The sequence below is a fragment of the Gallus gallus genome, chromosome Z, assembly GCF_016699485.2.
Source record: "Gallus gallus isolate bGalGal1 chromosome Z, bGalGal1.mat.broiler.GRCg7b, whole genome shotgun sequence".
In the NCBI taxonomy this organism is placed as follows: Eukaryota; Metazoa; Chordata; class Aves; order Galliformes; family Phasianidae; genus Gallus; species Gallus gallus.
Window position 1 is genome coordinate 21,706,439 of NC_052572.1, and position 20,329 is coordinate 21,726,767.

A 20,329-nucleotide genomic window follows, 5' to 3' on the forward strand; every position below is an offset into this window, starting at 1 on the left:
GGTCATGTTTTACTGCTGTGTGTACTCTTTGACCCTTCTCCCATCACGTGTTACATATAGGAACAAGTCATCATCTTCCTTTCCAATGGAAGAGCTGTATGCTACTTCTGAACATCTTTTAAGTTGTGTGAAACCTTCTCACTGGTGAACTCACGCTTATCTGCTGTGTGCATGCTGCGTGCACGCAGTCTTTATGAACACCTGCAAAAAGAAGGATGGCACTTTTGGGTGCATTAAAATTCTTTGTTGCATTTAGTAGGCCATATGTTTGTTACAGCATTGTCCACTAAATTTTTAATGTATGTTCAGAATGCTCAGAACATTAAAAAAAAAAAAAAAGTGTTTTAATTGTGGTTACCTGACAGATTTATGTGTAGAAGATGACACACTCAGGTTTTGAACCACAGTTATGCAATGTATTTGCCCTCTTGTTCTGTGAGTGCTTTAATGTCTAGATAATGTAACATCACCTGACCCATTTTTCACCATACACTGAGGTTCTTCACAGAACTCTGTTGGAATTTCCTTTTGGGTAGTTGGGCAAGGACAGGACAGTTGAGAATGAACAACAATCTTAAATAATTATTTATCAAATTTGTGATCAAAGAGGAAAAAGGAGAAAATAAAATCAGCATCTAGGATCTAGTAGTGACTTTGTTAAAATGTTACGGGATTTTAGAATGGGAGAATTGCCTGCATCTTGCAGGGAGCAGAGGCCAAATAGCTGGGCGCATCCGTGTGTTATCTAAATCCAAAAATGTTTTTGCGGTGGAATAGTTTACTTGAGAATTTAAATATTTCTGTGCATGCAAATAAATCTTTAATAGAGCAGTTCAGTTGTTTGATGGCCAGATCTCATAGCTCTGATGGATTGGTGGTGTTGAGAAGCTGGGTGCTGAGGTTCTAAAACAACTAGATGCATGCAGAGAAATAGCAGTAGAAAGAATCTCCAGTTCTCTATTAAAATTTGAATAGTGAATCTGATGAATTGAGGCAAAAAAAGAGTAATGGGATGGAGATCTGATGAAAATAGACTGCCTAACCTACTGTTCTTGCTCTTCCCACATGAGTCCACTCCCCTGGGCAGCCTTTTAATCTTTATGGTTTGTTACTGAACTGCTTTGCTTCTGCTTATTCTTCTCTTGTACTCTCTACTACCTATTGAACTAGGACCTTTTGATGTTCATAGTGTTTCTCTATACATACAAGCAGCAAAGTGTATAGCAAATAAAGAAAATGCTGAGGAAAATTCATAGTGGAAATGTGAGCTGCTGAGGCTAGGGAGGAAGTAATAAGCTCTGAGAGCACGTTGAGGTTTAAGGATGACTCGGTTTGGTGAACAGTGTTGTTACAGGGTTGTGTTTTGACTTACAGTACCAAATGTGAATAACAAATATTTCATAATAATTGCTTCAGGTATTTTTTAAATGAGCATTTTGTCCTCTCATTTGGTCTTTGAGCAAAAGTTGAATCATAAATAAAATTATTTTCCTTTAGTGTTTATTAGAACCACATACACACACACACAAAAACAAATGGCCATGCAACCACCTGCTTTATTCTGCTGCCTGAGAGAGTACTTACACAGTGAGAAAACTGGCAGAAGAGCATCATGCTAGTAATCACTGTTGATCAGTGCAGCTAGAATTTCAAATAGCAAACCTTGGGAATATCAGACATTCTGAAAAAGTGTTTTCTTCACTACTTGCTTTTTCACAGTGGTATTTATTTTGGAAATCCCAGTTTGCTTCAGTTAAGGAAAATTCAAAGTTTGTCAAGAATAATTCTGTCTCGAAGGAATTCTCCTTATGAATTGCATGATCCTGTCTGCCCTGTGCTATATTGATGAATTGATTTTTTTTTTTTTTTTTTGCATTGATGCCAGAAACATTTGAATAATCTCTTAATCTGCAGAGAGAGCTTTCTGAGGCTATGCAATTTCAAGCTCACACTCTTTTAGCCTCTGTTGGATTGGGGTCACGGTAGGGCTCTGGAAAGCTTACATGATTATTTGATGAACCTGTGTTCTGCTTAGAGAATTCTAATGATTATTTTGTGTGTGTGGAGATCAAAGATGAGGAATAACCTATGAATAGATGTTTGGTTTGGAAGGTAGCATTCAAGTTTCTGCAGAATATATTTCTTCCTCTAGTAACAATGAAATCACCTGTATTCTAAATAACAGCTCTTAAGTAAAAGAGGCAGTTGCTGAACAGCAGGGATCTGTATCTTCTGGCATTACAGACTTTCCTCTTGAAATTGTTAGTATTATTACACTTCCATTATGTAAAGTACAGGCTGACTTCCTAGAGGTGTCAAGATCATGATATCCCAATAAGCCATTTCTGTTTAGTCAGAGAGAAGAAGAGGTAAGCCTTTTTTCTCCTTACTCATTCCTATCAAATGCAAAGTTTAACATTTTTGGTACCTTCAGTATTCTAAACCAGTAATGTTGCTTACCATAAAAGATATTCATGCATTTGTATCTGTTAACTGTCAGGGCCTCTATTGTCCATGGCTGGAAGTGGTACCTACTTTGTCACATGGGCTCTTTCTTGTTGGCAAGCCCTTTGGGGAAATGTAGGATAACATTTGAGTCCCTGGCCATTTTGGCCTCTACCACTGTCTCCATCTGCCTAAAATTTCTCAGTCCTGTTGATTTTCCTCCATCCTAATATGCCTCTCCACAAGTCATGTTTGCTCTCTGAGAAAGTAAAAGTTGGTTGTTTGAATGCAGTTGTTGACACAGTTGTGTTTTGCTGGACATATTCCTTCCATTTGTGTTTTCAATCTTTGCTTAAAGCTGAGTGTTGTCTTACAGGTGTGTTCTCTGGGAGAAGTCAGCAGGAATATAGGGCAGGGAGACCAAGTCAGGTTTTGAGCTTATAGGACTTGCTCTGGGAATGTAGTTTTCACACGGGGATAGACATGTCAAGAGCCTGGTTGCAGACTGTTTTCTTTATGGGAGAAGGGGTGGTAACTTTTAAAGGAGCAGGAAGGAGCATGAGAATTTGAGGTCTGGTCATTGGCTCATTATGAGACTTGAGGCAGCAGAAACCGAATAGGGTGTGCCCAGAGGCCTGGGCAGTGGGCGCGTGGATGGTTCCTGTGTGCAGCAGCTGGGCTGAGCTCTTCTCTTGCAGATTTGGGGAAGGAAAATGTCTCTTTGGCAAGATACCTTTCTGTTCTGCAAATCCTAATCAGCTAATTCTGCCTCTTTAATCTTTAACAAGCCTTTATTTCCCATTTTCTGGCAGCTGCTGTCCTGGCATAAACATGCTTTCCTGCCATCGTGCACTTTTCTTCTCGGCCATTTTGTAGTAAAGTGGGGAGTAAGCAGTTAGTTTCTGTCCTTTCTCCCAAGTGTTGTAGGGGATAAGTAGATCTGTGACACTGCAGTGCTTAGATGAAAAGAGATCAAGTGCCATGGGGGAAGAAAATGGAGGTCTAAAAGGCTGGCACAGTTTTTGGAAGTCTCTTGCTTTGTACTCGTTGTGTGTTGGCTGCCACAATGCACAAGACAGTATAATTGCATATAATCACATTTCTTCAAGTCCCACTTGGTTCACTCATGAATATTTAGTGTAGTGATGCCCCTAGGCAGTGTAGGTAAGCGTAGCATTTGAGACAAACATGCTATCCCAGGTGCTGCTGTGTGGGGCTAAGTGTCAAGCTGCCAAAGAAACCAGTTCTTGCTGTTTTAGCCTGGCTGTTTAGCTCATGTCTACTTTTGTAAAGGTTGTGCAGGGTATCTAGGCATTGGGAATGCTATTTTGCTTTGTTACATGGTACTAGTAGGCAGGCAGAAGGTATGATTAAGTCAGGCACAATCTACATCCACATGTGAGTATGATCTTGAGGCTCAGTGGGAAGGGGTCTGAGGTGACAGGAAAGCACATGCTTCAAACCATCCTGCTTCTAAAAAGAAGAAAGGTGCCAGTGGTGCCTTAAATCCTGAGGTCGGAAGTAACCCTACCGAGGCAATTCGTGTATCTGCTCTGATAACCTGGCAGTGCCTTCAGGTCAGCTGAATGGCAGGTAGCTTTGTACATTGTACAGCAAGAGCAGTGGGTTGCACTGTGGTTTAACCCTGCAGCAGCTCAGCACCACAGCCTTTCACTCAGTTGTCCACAGTGAGATGAGGGAGAGAACTGGAAACAAAATAAAACTTGTGGGTTGAGATAAAAACTATTTTACTGAGACAGAAGAGGAAAATAAAAACAAAAATGCACTGATAACAGTATGTATATGTCTGCAATGGGATTATTTGCCAACTGACGCCCAGCTCACGATACAACTGCCCACTGATCAAAGGCCCGCTCTCAGTGCAATGTCTTACCACCTGCCAACTGATGTCCAGCAACTCCTGAGCAGAGCTGCCTGCTTGGCCAGCTCCTCATAGCATCTCTTGCCTAACTGAGGTAAGCTGTCCTGGCCACTGTGGCCTAATCTTGGCCCCAGGTGTGCTCCCAACAGCCAGTACCAGCCAAAATATCAGTGTGCTGTTAACGCTGTCTCAGCTGAAACCAGGACAGTGTGGAACACAGGACACTGGTTGTGTCTGGTTTAGTGTTTCCCAGTATGAGAAAGATGCTGACTTACTGTTGTGTTTTTTTTTCTTGGTAGCTTTTTTTTGTTTGTTTGTTTTGTTTCTTTATTGGAGTAGGAGATTCTATAGCCATTATTTAAAAATATTGGCAATGTAAAATGTGGAAAGCAAATCTTCAAATGATTTACTTTCCAAACTGGCTCATGCTTTACAGCTTTTACTTCATAAGCAGCACATCATCAATTTTACGTAGATAAGATGTTATTCCAGGGAGTAAACAGTAGTCTGAAACCAAAGATCAAAGGAATTTCAGACAGTGGGATCCTAGGGCTTATTGGAATGAGAGGCAACTATCAGAGATCTCCTGTCAATAGAAACTGTGAAAGCTTGCCGTGCAAATTCGGTTCACAGATTAACTCAAAATAGAGAATCTTAAGCAGAGAAGTGGAATCCAAGAGAGAAACCCTAGCTTAAGTATTGCATAGCTAGTGAATAAAAATCTTTACATAGCAGTTGATTTTGAGTGATGTCCAGGGATTGTGTAGCTCATTCATGATAGTGTGACACAGAAGCAGTGTAATACCAGTGAAGTTAAGGAATTGTGCAAGAATGAGAGATGGGGGAAGAAGTTGTCACAGAGAAGAATAAATGGGTAACAGTTGAGGAAAGTCTGTGTGGAACACAGAGACGAGAAGATAGGAATGCTGGGAAGGGTATGCTTGAGAGACTTTGGAGTAGAGATACTGAGATTTGACATGTAAAGTTCTGTAGTTGTGACTCACTCTACTATCCTTGGGTGTAGTATCCAGACAGCAAAGAGAAATCAATGGAACCACAGTTGGTAGTAGAGAACCCTCAGCCTTGTACAGTTTTTTGGACACATAAATAACCAGTAGTAAGTTAGTGCCACATGGAGTCTGAGGAAACTATCAGTGGCATGTTTTTATGGAGGAACTCCGTATAAAGCACAGTTGGATCTCCATAAAAGTGGCATTGATATTCTTGTGGGAACTCCTGAATGGATCAAAGACCACATTCAGAATAGCAAACTGGACCTTTCCAACGTGAAGCATGTCCTTTTGGATGAAGTTGATCACATGTTAGACATAGGTTTTGCTGAACAAGTAGAGGAAATCTTAGGATTTGGTTATAAGAAAGGTTCTCAGAACAACCCTCAGACATTGCTGTTTTCTTGCAACATTCCTGCAAGTTAGGCAGGAATGAGGAAATGGAGGGTAGTTCCAGCATTTTAAGCTGACTAGGTGAGAAAGCTGAGAGATAATCTTCTCTTGGAAGACAGCTGTTCAGGGCAATGAGAGTAGCCCAAGTCCCAAGATGTGTTCTTAGTCATTCTTATCAGTCTTACTGCACTGTTGTGTACTTGCCTCCCACCTGAAACAGTTGCAGAACGATCTCCTGTTCCATCTGGCTGTATTAGTGCTAGTAAAATGGTGGCAGCCCAGGAACTCAGCTTTGCATCACTTTTACCTGGAGCAGTGCACTTTCCTCCACGGCAGTGCTTGTAAAGCTCATGCTCCTCTAGACCAGCAGGGCATTTCTTCAGCCTGAGCAATTGCTGTGTGATGACTGGAGGCTGTGGCAGGCTCTCTGTATCTGAATGTGGTTCATGGTTTATTTTGTGTTCTGTGTGTCTTTTTTTTTCCTGTTCTCTGTGAAGCCTACTGATTCTTTACAAGAAAGCAGAAGAGAAGCTAGCTTAGTTTACTTGTAGTTAAACAGCTCTGTCACAGGGACTTGTGTGGCTTTTTTCCCCGTACACAGGGACATGACAATTTTTAGTGCTTGTCCTATCTTTCAGTTGAGACATTAAGTTTATAAGGTGTGGTAGAGTCTTCTGTTAGACCAACTCCCTGCAGTTAACAAAACAAAAAGGGGAAAAGAGAGTTTTCTGGGCTCTGTAGTCTTATGCATTTTGTTCTCAATTTATTATGCTTCAACATCTTCAGATTTCAGGTTTAGATTCTGAACCTTCTGGGGCTTCCCTGTCTCATAAATAACTAACATTCTGGCTCCTGCCCAACTCTAATAATTTATAACTGTAAAGCCATAAATACTTAAATTGTGGATCAATGAAGGTTTCTGTAGCTTTAGTAAATATCCAGTTAAGTTTCAGAAGTGTGAAGTGTAGAAGCACTGTAGTTTTACTGACAGTTTTTTGGGGTGTTATTTTTGCCTTTGTCTTTACTTCTCCTAAATGGAAATTAACTAACTAAACTAATGATATTCATCTTTGTGATTTTCTCTAAACCTCTTCTCTTAATAAGATGTGAGCATTTAAATATTGCTAAGCTTCCTTACTGTTTTTTATTAGGTAGAAGTACTTTCCAGAAGGAAATGCTAGCCCTGTGAACAGGTTTTTCTCATTGGAGCTGAACTGTATAGAGTTAATCTAACTTTATGTGGTACCTCTTGTCAGATTTATTGAACAGGTGCATGAGAGCATCAAAGAAGTCTTTGAATCTGTCCATATGAGCTAGGGCTGCTTGAAGGTGCATTGGGATGATGACCTTTTCAAAGAGATAGCTGTTGACACTCCATGACTATCTTCGATGACTGTGTGCAAGCCCTTGGGTTAACAGAGTGCATATAGAATATGCCACTTCTTTAACGATGGATGTGAAATTAGGAAATACTGTACTTTTTAATCTGAAGTCAGTGCTTTTGAAAGCTATTAAATAACTCGGACTTGTAGATGTATTTAGAATGGGTAAAGAAGACAATAAAAATGTACTTAAGAATGTTTTTCTTTTATTATATATGACTAATACAGAATGCTTTGTAAGACTTGCCTAAGATGGTCCTCTGAGGATTTTGTAGCTGTGAAACAGTGGGTATAAAAATATCCCTTGACATAAGGGCTACCTGCTTCCATTTACAAGGTAGAGAGTACCTAAATAACTTTTTTGACGCTTAACTTGAAAGTAGATTTTTGTGTGCGTTAGGTTTGGTATCACGGTCGCTAAACATGATGACTTTGAAATAATTTTGTGATTCTTCTTGATACCACTGAGATTCTGTTGAAGGGCAGGTTTATAGACTCTTGTTGTGTTTTATGGATGCTTTTCTTGTAGATTATTGTAGGAGAAACCTGAAATATTTTCATTTACCTGGAAAATATATCTGATTTTATGGTTGAAGTGAATCAGTGAGGAATGCAAAGAATATACATATTTTAGTTCAGATAGCTTTTAGGTTACTGCTCTGTAACTCTGAACTTTGTTTTTTTTTAGACAAGTTTTACCTATTGTCACTTCTGAGAATCTTTTGATAGAAGCACTAAGCAATAAGTTACTGCAGGTGTAAGAAACCTGAATAACAGGCTGTTGTCATTTGTTATTAGTGATGTAGATGATAGAGTAAAGGGTACTTATTAAGTTTGGAGAGGACAAGCTGGGAAGAGTGTGGGTATGTTTAAGAGCAGTTTGGGAATTCAAAATCATTCTGGCATCCTGAATAAAATATACACGTGAAATAGAAAAAGCTGGAGATTACATTGTTCAACAGCAAACACAGCTTTTTGGATGCAAGATAGCTGGCTAGGTGGCAGCTTGCGGAGGAGGGTCTGAGAAACATGATATTTTCACAGCACTGAGTGGGGAAAATACAAGGGAAAAGGATACATCTCAGTGCATCGTACTGGAAAGCTGATAACTCAGAGCTACAAAGCATGCAGCATTATTCTACCCCATGCAGAACTTGTATTCAGCTGCGCTTGAATACTGCATATCAATTTGAGTGTTGTGTTTTGGTTGGACATAATCTATGGAAGAATACTTTCCAGAATGGGATTGTGGAAGGAGAAGACTGAGCGGAGATTATAAGAATCTTATTTAAGAGTATAGAGTATTTGTTTTGAGTAGGAAATAGTGCTGTGTATGTTTTTAGTGTGTAAAACAAGTCATAATGGCTTCAGTTTAGGCACTGCTGAGATGTTTTCTGCCCCTCTAGGTAGTGAAGCAGAGTAGCTGAGGGTATAGTGGAATTGCTATCCGATTTTAAGAACAGTGAGAAAAACAGCTGGCTTTGTGTGATGTAGAATATGTGAATACACATATAATGGACCTGTCTTGGAAAAGGACATGATATCTTGATTTACTTAGAGCTCTCTTTACTACGTATCATTACATTGCCAATAACCAAACGGTCATTAAAAGTCAAAAGGTTTGACTTTTGCCTTTGTCACTGGAATATAATACTTTTGAATACACACACGTGCATGTGCACACACACATATATTAATAAAATAAGTGCTTAAATCCTATGAAACAGAATTCTTCAAGAAGTAGATCTATTTTTGCCTCCTAAGCATTATTTCTTTGATATTGAGAGACAGTACAGATTGAGACCATAATTATTAGTGAAGCTTGGTTTCTCAGGCTTTTTACAGTTTTGATGTCAGCTTGATATCTGTTGACGAGAGACTTCATTAGTTGAGCTATTTTTATTACTTTCTAAATTCAGCTTAAGATTTTATTTAATTTTAATTGTTACAGTACGTGAAATGTGGTAGGAGGTTGTCTAAATCGCCCTTGCTCCCTTAGGAGTTTTCCAGAAGAGAAAATTTGATAAAAGATGCATGAATTGGCTGCCTGGAAGCAGGTATTGGTGAGCATCTTCCATCATCCTCACCTACCTCTCCCTTCACCAGGAGAAAAACAACAAAACAAAACATAAGACGTCCCTTCTTTTCCTTATGCAATCTGACCAAGATGAAAAATTCCTTGACACTGTAAAATGGGTGATTATTTTGAGCCAAAGCATATGAGCAAGACATGCCAGACAGAATTCTAAGGAAAATTATTTCTTATACCATCTGGTATTACTTCCTTAGTTGTGGCCTATCTCAAATGCTTCAGAAGAAAGTAGGCGGTAAATAACAAAAGTGCCCAGAATAGACTGGCCAGTTAGACACTGATAGGAAAAATATTTCTTGACGCTCTCCAGCAGCTAGCTGAAGCATGAGATGTGTTCCATGTGCATCAGGTTGATCAGTCTGTTGACTTCAGTGGAAGCAACAGACTGGTAGATGCGCATTTCAGAATTCTTCTGTGATTGTCTCAATAAATATCCAGACACACTGTATTGGAAACAATGCAAAAAATTTGTTGAGTGCTGTGTTCTGCTTCTCACTGATGCCAGGAAACAGGATTGCACTAGAGTGCTTCTGCGTTGTTCTTGGTAGAACCAATTTAATACCTCAGTGTTGCCAGTGAAACAACTCTGAGAATCCTGAACGTCTCTGAGTAACAGCTCTGCTTTCCACCTGGTAGAGAGTTCTGCAGTATTTTAGATTTGAATATTGAATCTGATCTTAGAATTGTTCTTGTCTGTTCACCTGAGAGACTTTCACAGTCCTAAGTTTTGAATGTAATAGGGAAGGAAGGCAAAGCACTTGAACAAGCCTAATAGAATCTGCTGCTTTGGTGTCATTACGAGCTCCTGCTGTTTATTTTATGGTGGATCCTGAAATGATAAGTTTTCTGACTGATGTGAGAGAATGCAAAGTGACACCTCAGAATGTGACACTTACATATACATAGGTCTCTCCAAAAGTAATGCCTCCTATTTGTTTCCAGGGAAACTGCAACAGAGGGAATGCAATAGCATTATTTGATGGTGCAAGTTCTCAGCTACAAAACACTCTCAACACAGTGACAGCCATTAGCAGTGCGCTTTTGCCAGTCATTAACAAGAGCCTGCATGCTGCACTTGTAAAAATCTGCACCAGCAGAGTGCATACCACCAACTACTACTACCATACCACCAACATCCACCTCTGATGTCATGGACTGACATAAAAACATAGGAGGCATTACTTTCAGAGCTGCCCGTGTGTGTGTGTGTCTATGTATATATACCTGCATGCTGTATGTGTGTGCATACATATACACATATACATATACATATACTGCATACATACCTGTGCATGTGTGCATTGCTAATACTTGGATGTTTTCTCATCCTCAGAAGTTGTGTGGTACAACATTAAACTGAGAAGAAATTGTTCCTGAGTAACAGTTCTCAGTTACAAATCTGTAACTGTCATGCAGTGGCTGGATTATACAGTCAATGAGTGTATGCAGCTGATTTTCATGGATGAATGCTGTCCAATAAGTGCAACTTGAAATGGGTGCATTCCACTTAAAGATCACTTTAATAGGGCTGATTAGTCTGACAGGACCTCTGTGAGGATTCACAATGATGTTGTCAGAGCGTGGACCATTGAGAGGATGAGCATCAGCTCATTCTTGATAACTGACAAATAAATTTCAGCTTTTCTTTTTATGCATAAGAAAATAGCAACTTGACATGGAAAACGTTGACAGAAGCATTTGTGCAAGGGATAAATTGCAATTCACTTTATGCTGGTTTTACAGTTTTTGTTTTCTTTAGTCCTCTATTCATTGGATGATGATTTTTTTTAATAATGTACGTTTTCTGGTCATGATTTCAGTACAGTATTCTAATTCGAAGTGGAAAAAGTCAAGTTCTTTGTCTACTTGAGTGTTATTAAACAGACTATGCTAAATGTCTGAACCTGTTGTGCTAAGCAGTTCAGGTAGTACAAATGAAGATGAAATTATCTTTGATAACAGTCACAGAAATAAGTTATCTATTCTTGTTGGTCTTTGAATTTAACTACAAACTCCTAAGCACATCTGGAAAGTACTTGCGAATTGTGCATGCAAAACCAAACAATGCACAGATCTGCTTATTATTTTAGCTATTCAATTGCTGTTTAACATTAAAGACTAACGAAAACCAGAGGCACCTGCACTGTTAGTGGTATTACTGTGTATATTACCATCATTTAAGAAAAAAAAAGATATGCATAAGTAGCAGCTAGGGAAGTAGCTTGAAAGTGTAGAATATTAATCTAAACTGTGATGTGTAAGAAGAGTCTTTCAGGCTTGTGTTTCAGCCAAATAAAACACTCCACTGTGCTTTCTTCTTTCTGTTTGCTTTTAACCAGATATTGGAGATGATTTACTGAACTAGCAAGACCTCAGGGCACCTAACTTGTGCCCTGTATCCTTGTATTTCACTTTCTAAATTTGGATCTCATCTGTAGAATAACCTGATAGGACACTAGGGTTTAAGTTTGTGAAGGAGTGTAATTCCTAAATTCCCTGTGTACTGGTCTTGACCTTTTGTTTGAGATTAAGCTTTCCAGATGAGAAATATTCCTCTATGGTAGTTGTGTCAGTGTAGCCAAAAAATGTCAGTACTTTCAGGTCCACCTGGATAAAAAGCATGAAGAGAACAGGGGATACTTAACACCATTATTAATACATTTTTAAGTACGTTCCTCAGGAAACTAAGGTCCTACTTTACGTAACTAGTCTTTCTCATAAAATAATGTTTTGCCACCCTCTTCTGCTTCAGCATTACTTATCCTTTTGATAAAGGATAAGGACCTTTTGGTGATGGGGCCTGGAGCATAAATCTTAGGAGGAGTGACTGAGGGAACTGGGATTACTTAGCCGGGAGGAGGCTCAGGGGAAACCTTATTGCTCTCTACAGCGGCCTGAAAGGAGGTTGTGGAGAGGTGGGGGTTGGCCTCTTCTCCCAGGTAACAGCAACAGGATGAAAGGAAATGGCCTTAAGTTGTGGCAGGGGTGGTTCAGATTGGATGTTAGGAAGAATTTCTTCTCAGAAAGTGATGGTGCATTGGCACGGGCAGCCCAGGCAGCTGGTGGAGTCACCGTCCCTGGAGGTGTTTCAGGAAAGGGTCGAAGTAGTGCTTAGGGATGTGGGTTAGAAGGCAGTTTTGGTGGTAGGTAGACAGTTGGACTGGATGATCTTAGAGTTCCAAATGTAATGATTCTGTGATTGTGTGATACCTTGATACCTGGTAGTGTTAGAAGAATGCAATGTACAAATCTGAATTGGTTGCTGATTTTTCACTTCAATTATTTTTTCTCCTCTTATGTAACAAAACCTCCTGCTGTTGTATCTGGTATCCAGACTTAGTGTTTCTGCTGTTCATCATGTTGCTAGTAAAGCTTCTGGTGAAGCAAAGTTCCTTTCTTAACAGGTGAAAGTAGCATTCCTTTCCAGTAGCCGTAGTACAGTAGAACATTAAAGTGGACATTCAAGCTTGTGGGTGTTGCAGCTTTCAAGTTAAAATCTCATATATGAGAAATTGGACTTTTTAAAATTACCATAGAGACTGTGGTATTTATGAGAATTTAATCGTCATAGTAAGTAATGCTGTGTTACACTGAAAGAACTGGTTTTTACTAATCGTTGAAATATCTATCTCAGGGATGATGCCAAAAATGAAGAAAAGGCCTGTATCAATACTTTTGAGACTGATGTTACTGTAGCCTTTGCAAGTATATTGAGTATTATTATCCTAAGAGTAAATCAGTTACTTCACATAAATGAATGAGATTGTACCGCAAAAATATAATGGAGCCCCCTTCTTAACTTCATCTTGCTTTGTCAACCACATATTGGTGGGAATGCCTTATATCTAAGCAGTCTGAAATTAAGAACAAATGGTAGTTTTGATTAAATTGAAGTCAACTTTCACTGGCTGGGCATCATTTAATCAAATTGCTAATTCACAGAATCACAGAATTGTAGGTGTTGGAAGGGACCTCTAGAGATAGAGGCCAGCCCCTCTGCCAAAGCAGGCTCCCTACAGCGGGCTGCACAGGTAGGCGTCCAGGTGGGTCTTGAATATCTCCAGAGAAGAAAAATCCACAACCTCAGGGGGCAGCCTGTTTCAGTGCATTATTAGTTACTGATGGCAACTGAAGAATGTTCTTGATGAGTCATGGTCAAAAAAAAGACAGAGGAACTCAGTGGACAGAAGCTGCTGAATCATGAGAACCCATTGTTGTAACTACTTCTCAGCATGCATCTTGCAACAGTGGTCACGAATATCTGTTCATCTTGTGTTCCAAGTTGTGGCTGTTGCCTCTTGTCCTGTTGCTGGGCACTGCTGTTCAGTGTTCATCTTATAATGGCAATATGTTTCTCAATTTGCATAGATCAACTTCTTCATCTTTGGTTTCTCCTCATTTGAATGGCCTGCAAATATGTGATGTGGTTCCCACTTATTCTTACAGAAGCTGGAAGGATGTAACTATAGGCAGAATTTGTTCTCCCTTTTTGTATTCATTGCTCTGTTTTTCAGTAAATCATAATTATCCAAGCTTCTGCCTGTGCAAGGCAAAGTGCATAGAAGAAGAGTTTTCAAAGTCAAACCATAGTTCAGTCTCAGCTTAGAGTAACTTTACCATTAATATAACGTGAAATGCATGCATGAATCAGCTCACCGAGGGGTTTGATTTATCGTGGTCTCAAAATAGCTCTTACATGCAATTGCTTATGTTTAATGTGCTGTGTTCAGTTGCTGCTTCAACTCATTCTTGTGTGGACTGGTTTGCTGGCAGTCTTGTCTTCCTGCAGGTAAAATGCATCTATTGCCTAATTGTAAAGTTTCATTCTTGAGCAGTGTTTTGTGACCACTGTTCTTTTTTCTTGTTTTCCTCTTGGTAGTGCTTCAAGAACAACAGGAAAGAGCCACTTTGACTGTGGGCCTGTCTCAGCTCACCCCACTAGTAAAGCTGGCCTTTCAGGGGTAACTTCTAAAATTCTGTTGTGTGTTTGAAGGAAGCTCTGCATCATCCTGAGCTGATCCTTCTACTGTTTTCTACATGGAAGTAATTCTGGTACCATCCAGATTCAGTGGAGCTGCCTATCCTGTCAATGTCCTGCTCTACACGTTTTCAGCGAAAAACAACTTTATACAAGAAAAGTAGTTTGTGTTATGTCTGTGTGTATACACATGCACAGGTCTGGGCTTAAGTTATCTACAGAGCAGTATGTGCTTATAATGTTACATAAGGTTTATACAAATGTGTATACGTGTGTGGACGTGGTTTCAATTTGTCTGTTCGAACTTTCTGTCCCTGTTGATTACTCCATCAGATTTGATAATATCTTTAACAAATGGCCATTCTGCTGTATTCTGAGTAGGATTTGAAGAACACATTCCGAAAGCCAGAGTTGAAGACCTAACAGATCTATGAGTCCTTGAATGTGAGAATTGAATCAGCACTATCTGTGGTCTTGAGATAATCCCGTAAGTTCAGTCCATTTTTTATTTTTTTCTTTTGGGAGGTAGGGGAATTTAGAACTTCCCTAGAAATGTCATTTGTAGGATGCTTGGCTTAGTAGTGCTTGCGAGGGCCTGAGTTGGGTGTATCAGAATCCAAACGTTTTAGAAATTCAGATGTTCAGTTTTGATTTCAGTGTCCTATAAATGAAGGCTTGGGGTGATGCTTAAAGTGCTTCCTAACAGAAATATGAAGAGAAAGAAGGAGTTCAGTGATTTTCTCTTGTGCACCTGAAAGAGTAATCCAGTTCACCCGTTTCCATAGCTAGGAGACATCTTCAGTTTCTGAAAAACACAATTATTATATTCTCACGAGTTAGCTGATTTTATTCTAATTGATGAGCCAGAGACCCCAGAAGCAGCAGCTTTACTTGGTCCTGCCATGTGGATAGTCTGCAAAGTACATCTGCACAGAGCAGGGACAGGGCTCTCAGAGGTGGAAGAAAGCAAGCCCTGGGAATATCACTGTAATGTGCGAGAAGTACAAAATAAAGCTGTGTGGGAAAACTGTGCAGGTCAGGTAAAAGGTTCTGGCTCTTACCTTACTGAAGATGAGTACTTGCACAGTGCCATGCGTTTCTCGGTGTTCTGTGGAGTCCTTGTGGAACAATTCACAGTATCTGTGACAGGATAGCCTAAGACTAAGGGAGAGAAAATGTGTAAGGAAGAAAAAGATGCAAGTCAGCAGCCCATACAATAGCACTGTCTTTAGTGCAGTGTTGTGTACTGCTTTACTTTTAACTTGGGATTAAAGTTTATGAAAGAAAAAAAAAAAGAAAAAAAGGACCTGAGATGGATAATAATGCTTTGCTGCAATTTCCTGGGCCGCTCTCACTCCTAATAAAAATGGTAGGTTATTTGTCTTTCAAACCCAAGTGCAGCCATGACAGAAGAGAATTTCAACTTTTCCCTTTGTCTTCGCCCCCTCCGTGACAGTAAGGCATTTCTTCCTTCAGGCGCTGTCACAGTTTCCCATGTTGAAGGAAAAAAGCACATTTTTCATTCGGGGGGAATGAAAGGCAGGAACTGCCTGTCTGTTTACCGAGGAAGGGGATAATATGACTTAAACAAGATGGCTAAATCCTATTCGGTAGGATCAGAGGGGGTGGCTAATGTTTGACATTTGCGGAGAGAAACTGTCTGTAACATGCGGGGTGTTTTTGCGCTGCCGCCTGGCGCAGCGAGGGGGACTTCTCCTCCCTCGGAGGGGCAGAGCGGTGCCGGCGGGGAGCTGCCTTTGCGGCGGTCGGGTGAGCCGCTCGGCGGGCAGGTCCTGCGCTCACTGCTCAGCGCGGTGCGCGCCGCTGCCAACCTGAGCGAGGCCGCGGGCGGCGCGTCGTGACGGCGCGGGGCGGAAGGACCGAAGTTGCGGTGCTCCCCCGCCCCCGGCAGGCCCTTTAGTCCGTTCCTTCGTAGTGGCTCGTTTTGGCTCTCTCGTCGCCGGGATGCTGCCAGGGAACGCGTGGCGTGGTTACAATAGGGTCTGGTAGCGCATCAGAGCAATGAAAGCCCAGCGGGAGAGACTACAGATTCCAGGGCTGACCTTGGAGTAAGTATTGTCTGTCTTTAATATTTTAATGGTTTCTGCATGATAGCTGGCATTGGTGCGCACCGGAGCTGTTTAGCGCGTGTTGTGCTGGCAGTCTCACAGCGCTGCAGCTCTGGGTTGAAGGAACATGTTTTAAATGCACTGCAGTTGGTTGAAGCAGCTGTGCGAGCCGGGAGCTGGGGCACTGCAGTGCATTGGGAGAGAAAGCATTTCTGCATATTTAAAGTTACTGAATCTCCTGCGCGGAGCATCCTGTCAGCTCGCGGAGAGCATCTTTCTGTAGGCCACGGTGTCTGCCTTCCTCTCCTGCTCTCTGTTACTGTTTGTTTATCCCGGTGCTGCCTTTTAGAGAGGCCTCTATCTCTGCTGCATGACAGAGAGCGCTGCGAGAGATGAAAGCATTACAGAAATGCCGTTTGTGAGAATCCGCCGGGAGCAGCCCGGGTTTTACATACGTAACTACATTAACGACCCGTATTTACATGCTGGGGGTTCCTCTGCAGTAAGCATGTTTACCTAATTTAGCAGCGTGTTTACTTGGTGCTTGCTTAAAACCGATTAACTAATTTGCGTGCGTTCAGCTATTTATGCAGTAGGCACATGAAAATATGTAAATTTTAGTGTATAGTGATCATAATGATAGTCTTTTATTCATGAATGCCAGCACGTATCTACCCGAGGTTTGTCTGTCAAAACTAAATATTAATTGCTATACATGCATGCCTGCATTCTGTGTTTAAGGCACGTCAGGCATGTATGTATGCATGTTGCAGACACCATGAGAACTTGCTAATTTTATTGACGTAAATAGACATGGTTATGTCAGATCCTTTAGTATTCCCTGGGACTTCCCCATTCGTGCTGGAGAAAGAACCTGAATGCTGCAAATGCCTGCAGTAAAGTTACTTAGCTCTGAAAGGTATTATCTCTGACATCTGCCATGTTTTAAAGAAAAGGCAGTAGGTGAGTGTGCAGTCTAGCAAATAATTTATTCTGATGATCACATGAAGGTGACAGAGCACTTTATGCCAGGAACAAGTGTAGATGTTACGCTGGGTTCCCCAGAACTGGGCTTGTGAAATGTCAGGGAGGAATTCTGCTTTTCAACGTGGCGTCTTCTCCTCAGAGCAGTGTGTGTTAGCTGTGAGCACGCTGAGCTCCAGGTAATTGTCTGAAAAAATTAGGGTAGCTAATTTCTCATGAGTTTTGAAGGAGGGGTCTTATCAGGGAGCTCATTAAAATGGTTGCCATGAATAATTGATAATGGTGCTCCTTTGGTGATATGGAAATTTAAATATTTTTAAAGCCGTCCTCATTGAATTATGCAACCATTTTATGCGAATAACATCGCTAACTGCAAAAGATGGAAAGTAATTCATGTTACTGGTTCTTTACGTGTGTGTGTGTGTGTTTTTGTAATGCAAGGTAGTTATTTGCTGTTGCCTGTGTTCATGGTACCCTGACAAAATCACGCTTGCTTTGTCTCATTTCTACAATACTTAAATACTGGTAAAAATAATTATGTTTTAGTTCCAGCATTGCTCAGTTGTTGTTTATTTTTGTTAAAGCATTGTCCAGATACAGACCACTTGTATGTTCAGTTTTTTTTTTTTTTTTTTGTACTTTTATAATAACATTTCCATTGGTCATCACGCTCATACTTTCTCAACTTAATTTGTTTGTAGAGAAAAGAAAATACCATGTTTTGGTTGCTGTCACTTAGTGGTTACCATAAAGTTGAGTCAGCACAGCTTTAAGTTGTGTATCCCCCCAATTTTTGTTTTGAAGTATCTTCAAGGGCAAATACTGGGCGAGGGGGAGAAAGAAAGAGAGAAAAAAGCAACAACAAAAAGCAAACAAAAGAACTCCACAACCATTTCTTTGAAAGGGTCTTTGCATTTGGATTCTGTTAAATTTTCTTCAAATCAGGTTAAAATGTTGGGACTGGAGTTACATTTTATCCCTGAGAAATTTGTACCGTCTGTCTGCTTTCTATTCATTACTTGCAGAAAGCTTCTTTCATAGAATATTAAGGATCCAGAATGAAACATTCCAAATTTAGTAAATGTAGGAATTAACGCTGCCTGTCATCCTTGTGCATATGCACTATGGTAATTTGTTTTAACAGGTTTCTGCCTGCGATTTCTAGGTCTTAAAAAAAGCAAAGCTGAAAAGTAAGCTCTGTAGAACTGCACTGACACTACTCTGTCAACACTTGGTGGGAATTTATAGATGCACAGTGTCTGATACTGAATGCCCCGAGAGTCTGCTCCATGACTGAGACTCTTGTGTTTCAGAAATGAAAATGAAGAGTAGCAGTGGAGTAACTACTACCAGGTGCAGGATTTCCACCTGCTGCATGAATGCCAGCCACTAGAGGGAGGGGGACATGTTTCAGTACTGGGTGTCCCCAAGATTTGTTTACAGCAAGGGGAAGTTAGTAACTTCATCTCATTCTGATCTGAGTTAACGTGTTCTTCTCATTCAGTGCCAGCCCCATTATTTCCTTCTGTTCCACTGCTCTGGGTTTGGTTGGTTCCTTGCCCCTGATCGTTACGGCATAGCGGTCCCCATCCTCTCTTCCTGCTGCCGTCCTGTGTCTTTTGGGCAGCAGCACCACTTCTTTCCTTCTTCTGCCTGGATTTCCTTCATATGAGTGACTGCTCTCTTCCTCTTCCTGATCCTTGCCATCCACGTCACCCACCTTTGCCCTTGTTGAGCACCTCCAGAACAGTACTGAGCACAGACAGTGTAGCACAGCAGTTTTCCAGCATATTGCTAGTGTGGGCAACGCTCACACCCCCCTACCGCTCTACTTCGGAAGCAGTAGTACTGTTTCTGCTGACTTTCTTCAATCAGATCTCCACCTTGCCAGGTTTTAGTGAGAATGTTGCAAAACATGGCGTTGTCATGCAACTGAAAACAAGGGATGAAGCTGGTTGCAGCTTTCTGGTTGTCTGTGGCTCACTGAGGGCAGGTCAGGATAACAGTGCTGGCTGGCTGCAGGGGTCTGTTGTGCAGCAGGACAGGTCTTTGTGAAGGTCATCTGGAAAAAGCTACTCATCAGCATTTACTTTTGCTTAGCTTGAACCAGTGGTGCCACGTGTAATTTAGGAAAGATAATTTCAGCTAATCAGAACAGGAAGAGTGTAATTGAACTTTAAAAAAAAAAGAAAAAAGAAAAAAAGCTGTATTGCCAATGTTGTAGGGACATGTGCACGTGACTGCACGAGAGTATCATAAAAGCGCATCCGTGAAATCTTTCAGTGTCGTACTGTTTTATTGAGAGACTCTGCAATGGAGCTGCACTTGAGGCAACTTCATGAAGGTGCCTTTGGAGCCAAGAGCTCGAGTACGCTTTTGGAAACATTAGTTGCTTGTATCCATATATGATTACATAAATAAAAGGCTTGATGTGTGCAGTAGGACATTTCATAGTGATACCGATGGAAATTACATGTAGGTCACTTCTAATTTTCAGTAGGTCCCTGAATTTTAGGCTTTCAGTTTGGATTTCTTTTTCCTAAGAGTTCTTGTTGCTGCCGAAAGCTCATAATCACTTTTAGTTCCCAACACTTCTTCTTCGCATATCGAAAGAAACCTCGAAAATTCCTAGTATTAAAAAAAAAACAAAAACACCTTCCTGTCTCAGTTATTTATTCTGCTTTGAAGTTTGAAACAATCCCACTTTGGGCTACACAACTTTTGGGTACACAAACAAATACTGCAGAGAGCCTCATGTAGTCAAGCTTATGCACCAGCAACAGATTTCATGTTTGTTTTTTATTTAAATCAGTTTCATCTTAAGTCAAAAACTGTGTGGCTACTGTCACTCACTTCATTCAGAAGGACAGTAATGTTTCGGTTCTAACTGGAACTCCTTTTGTAACTCCTGCACTAAAACATGCAACTCTTGCTAAACCTTCTGTTCACCAGAGATGACATTATTTTAACTTTCAGTCTCACCCCAAGGAGCCTGAGCCCAACCCCAACAAGCCCTTGCAGTCCATGCAGCCCTCTGTTCGCTTTTCATTTTTGGAGGTAAGCAAGCAAACTTCCATTGTTCCTGTTTTCTTCT

General features: G+C 40.7%; 1 protein-coding gene across 19 annotated transcripts in view; it reads left to right on the forward strand.

Annotated features, from left to right (window-relative positions):
• MAST4 (microtubule associated serine/threonine kinase family member 4) overlaps positions 1-20,329 on the forward strand; it is a 288,003-nt gene that overhangs the window by 140,641 nt on the left and 127,033 nt on the right. For 3 of the 19 annotated variants that reach the window (XM_046905687.1, XM_046905688.1, XM_046905686.1), the window contains exon 3: positions 14,564-14,669. The exons of 12 other annotated variants lie outside the window; for them this stretch is intronic. Coding sequence is in view for 4 of the 7 variants with exons in the window: in XM_040656302.2 (XP_040512236.2) it covers positions 17,296-17,414; positions 20,212-20,292 (200 nt within the window). In the remaining 3 variants the exon portion in view is untranslated. Of the gene's footprint in view, positions 1-14,563; positions 14,670-15,918; positions 17,415-20,211; positions 20,293-20,329 lie in introns of those variants that run through there. 4 more of the 19 variants (XM_015277624.4, XM_040656307.2, XM_040656304.2 and 1 more) reach the window with 3 other exon arrangements.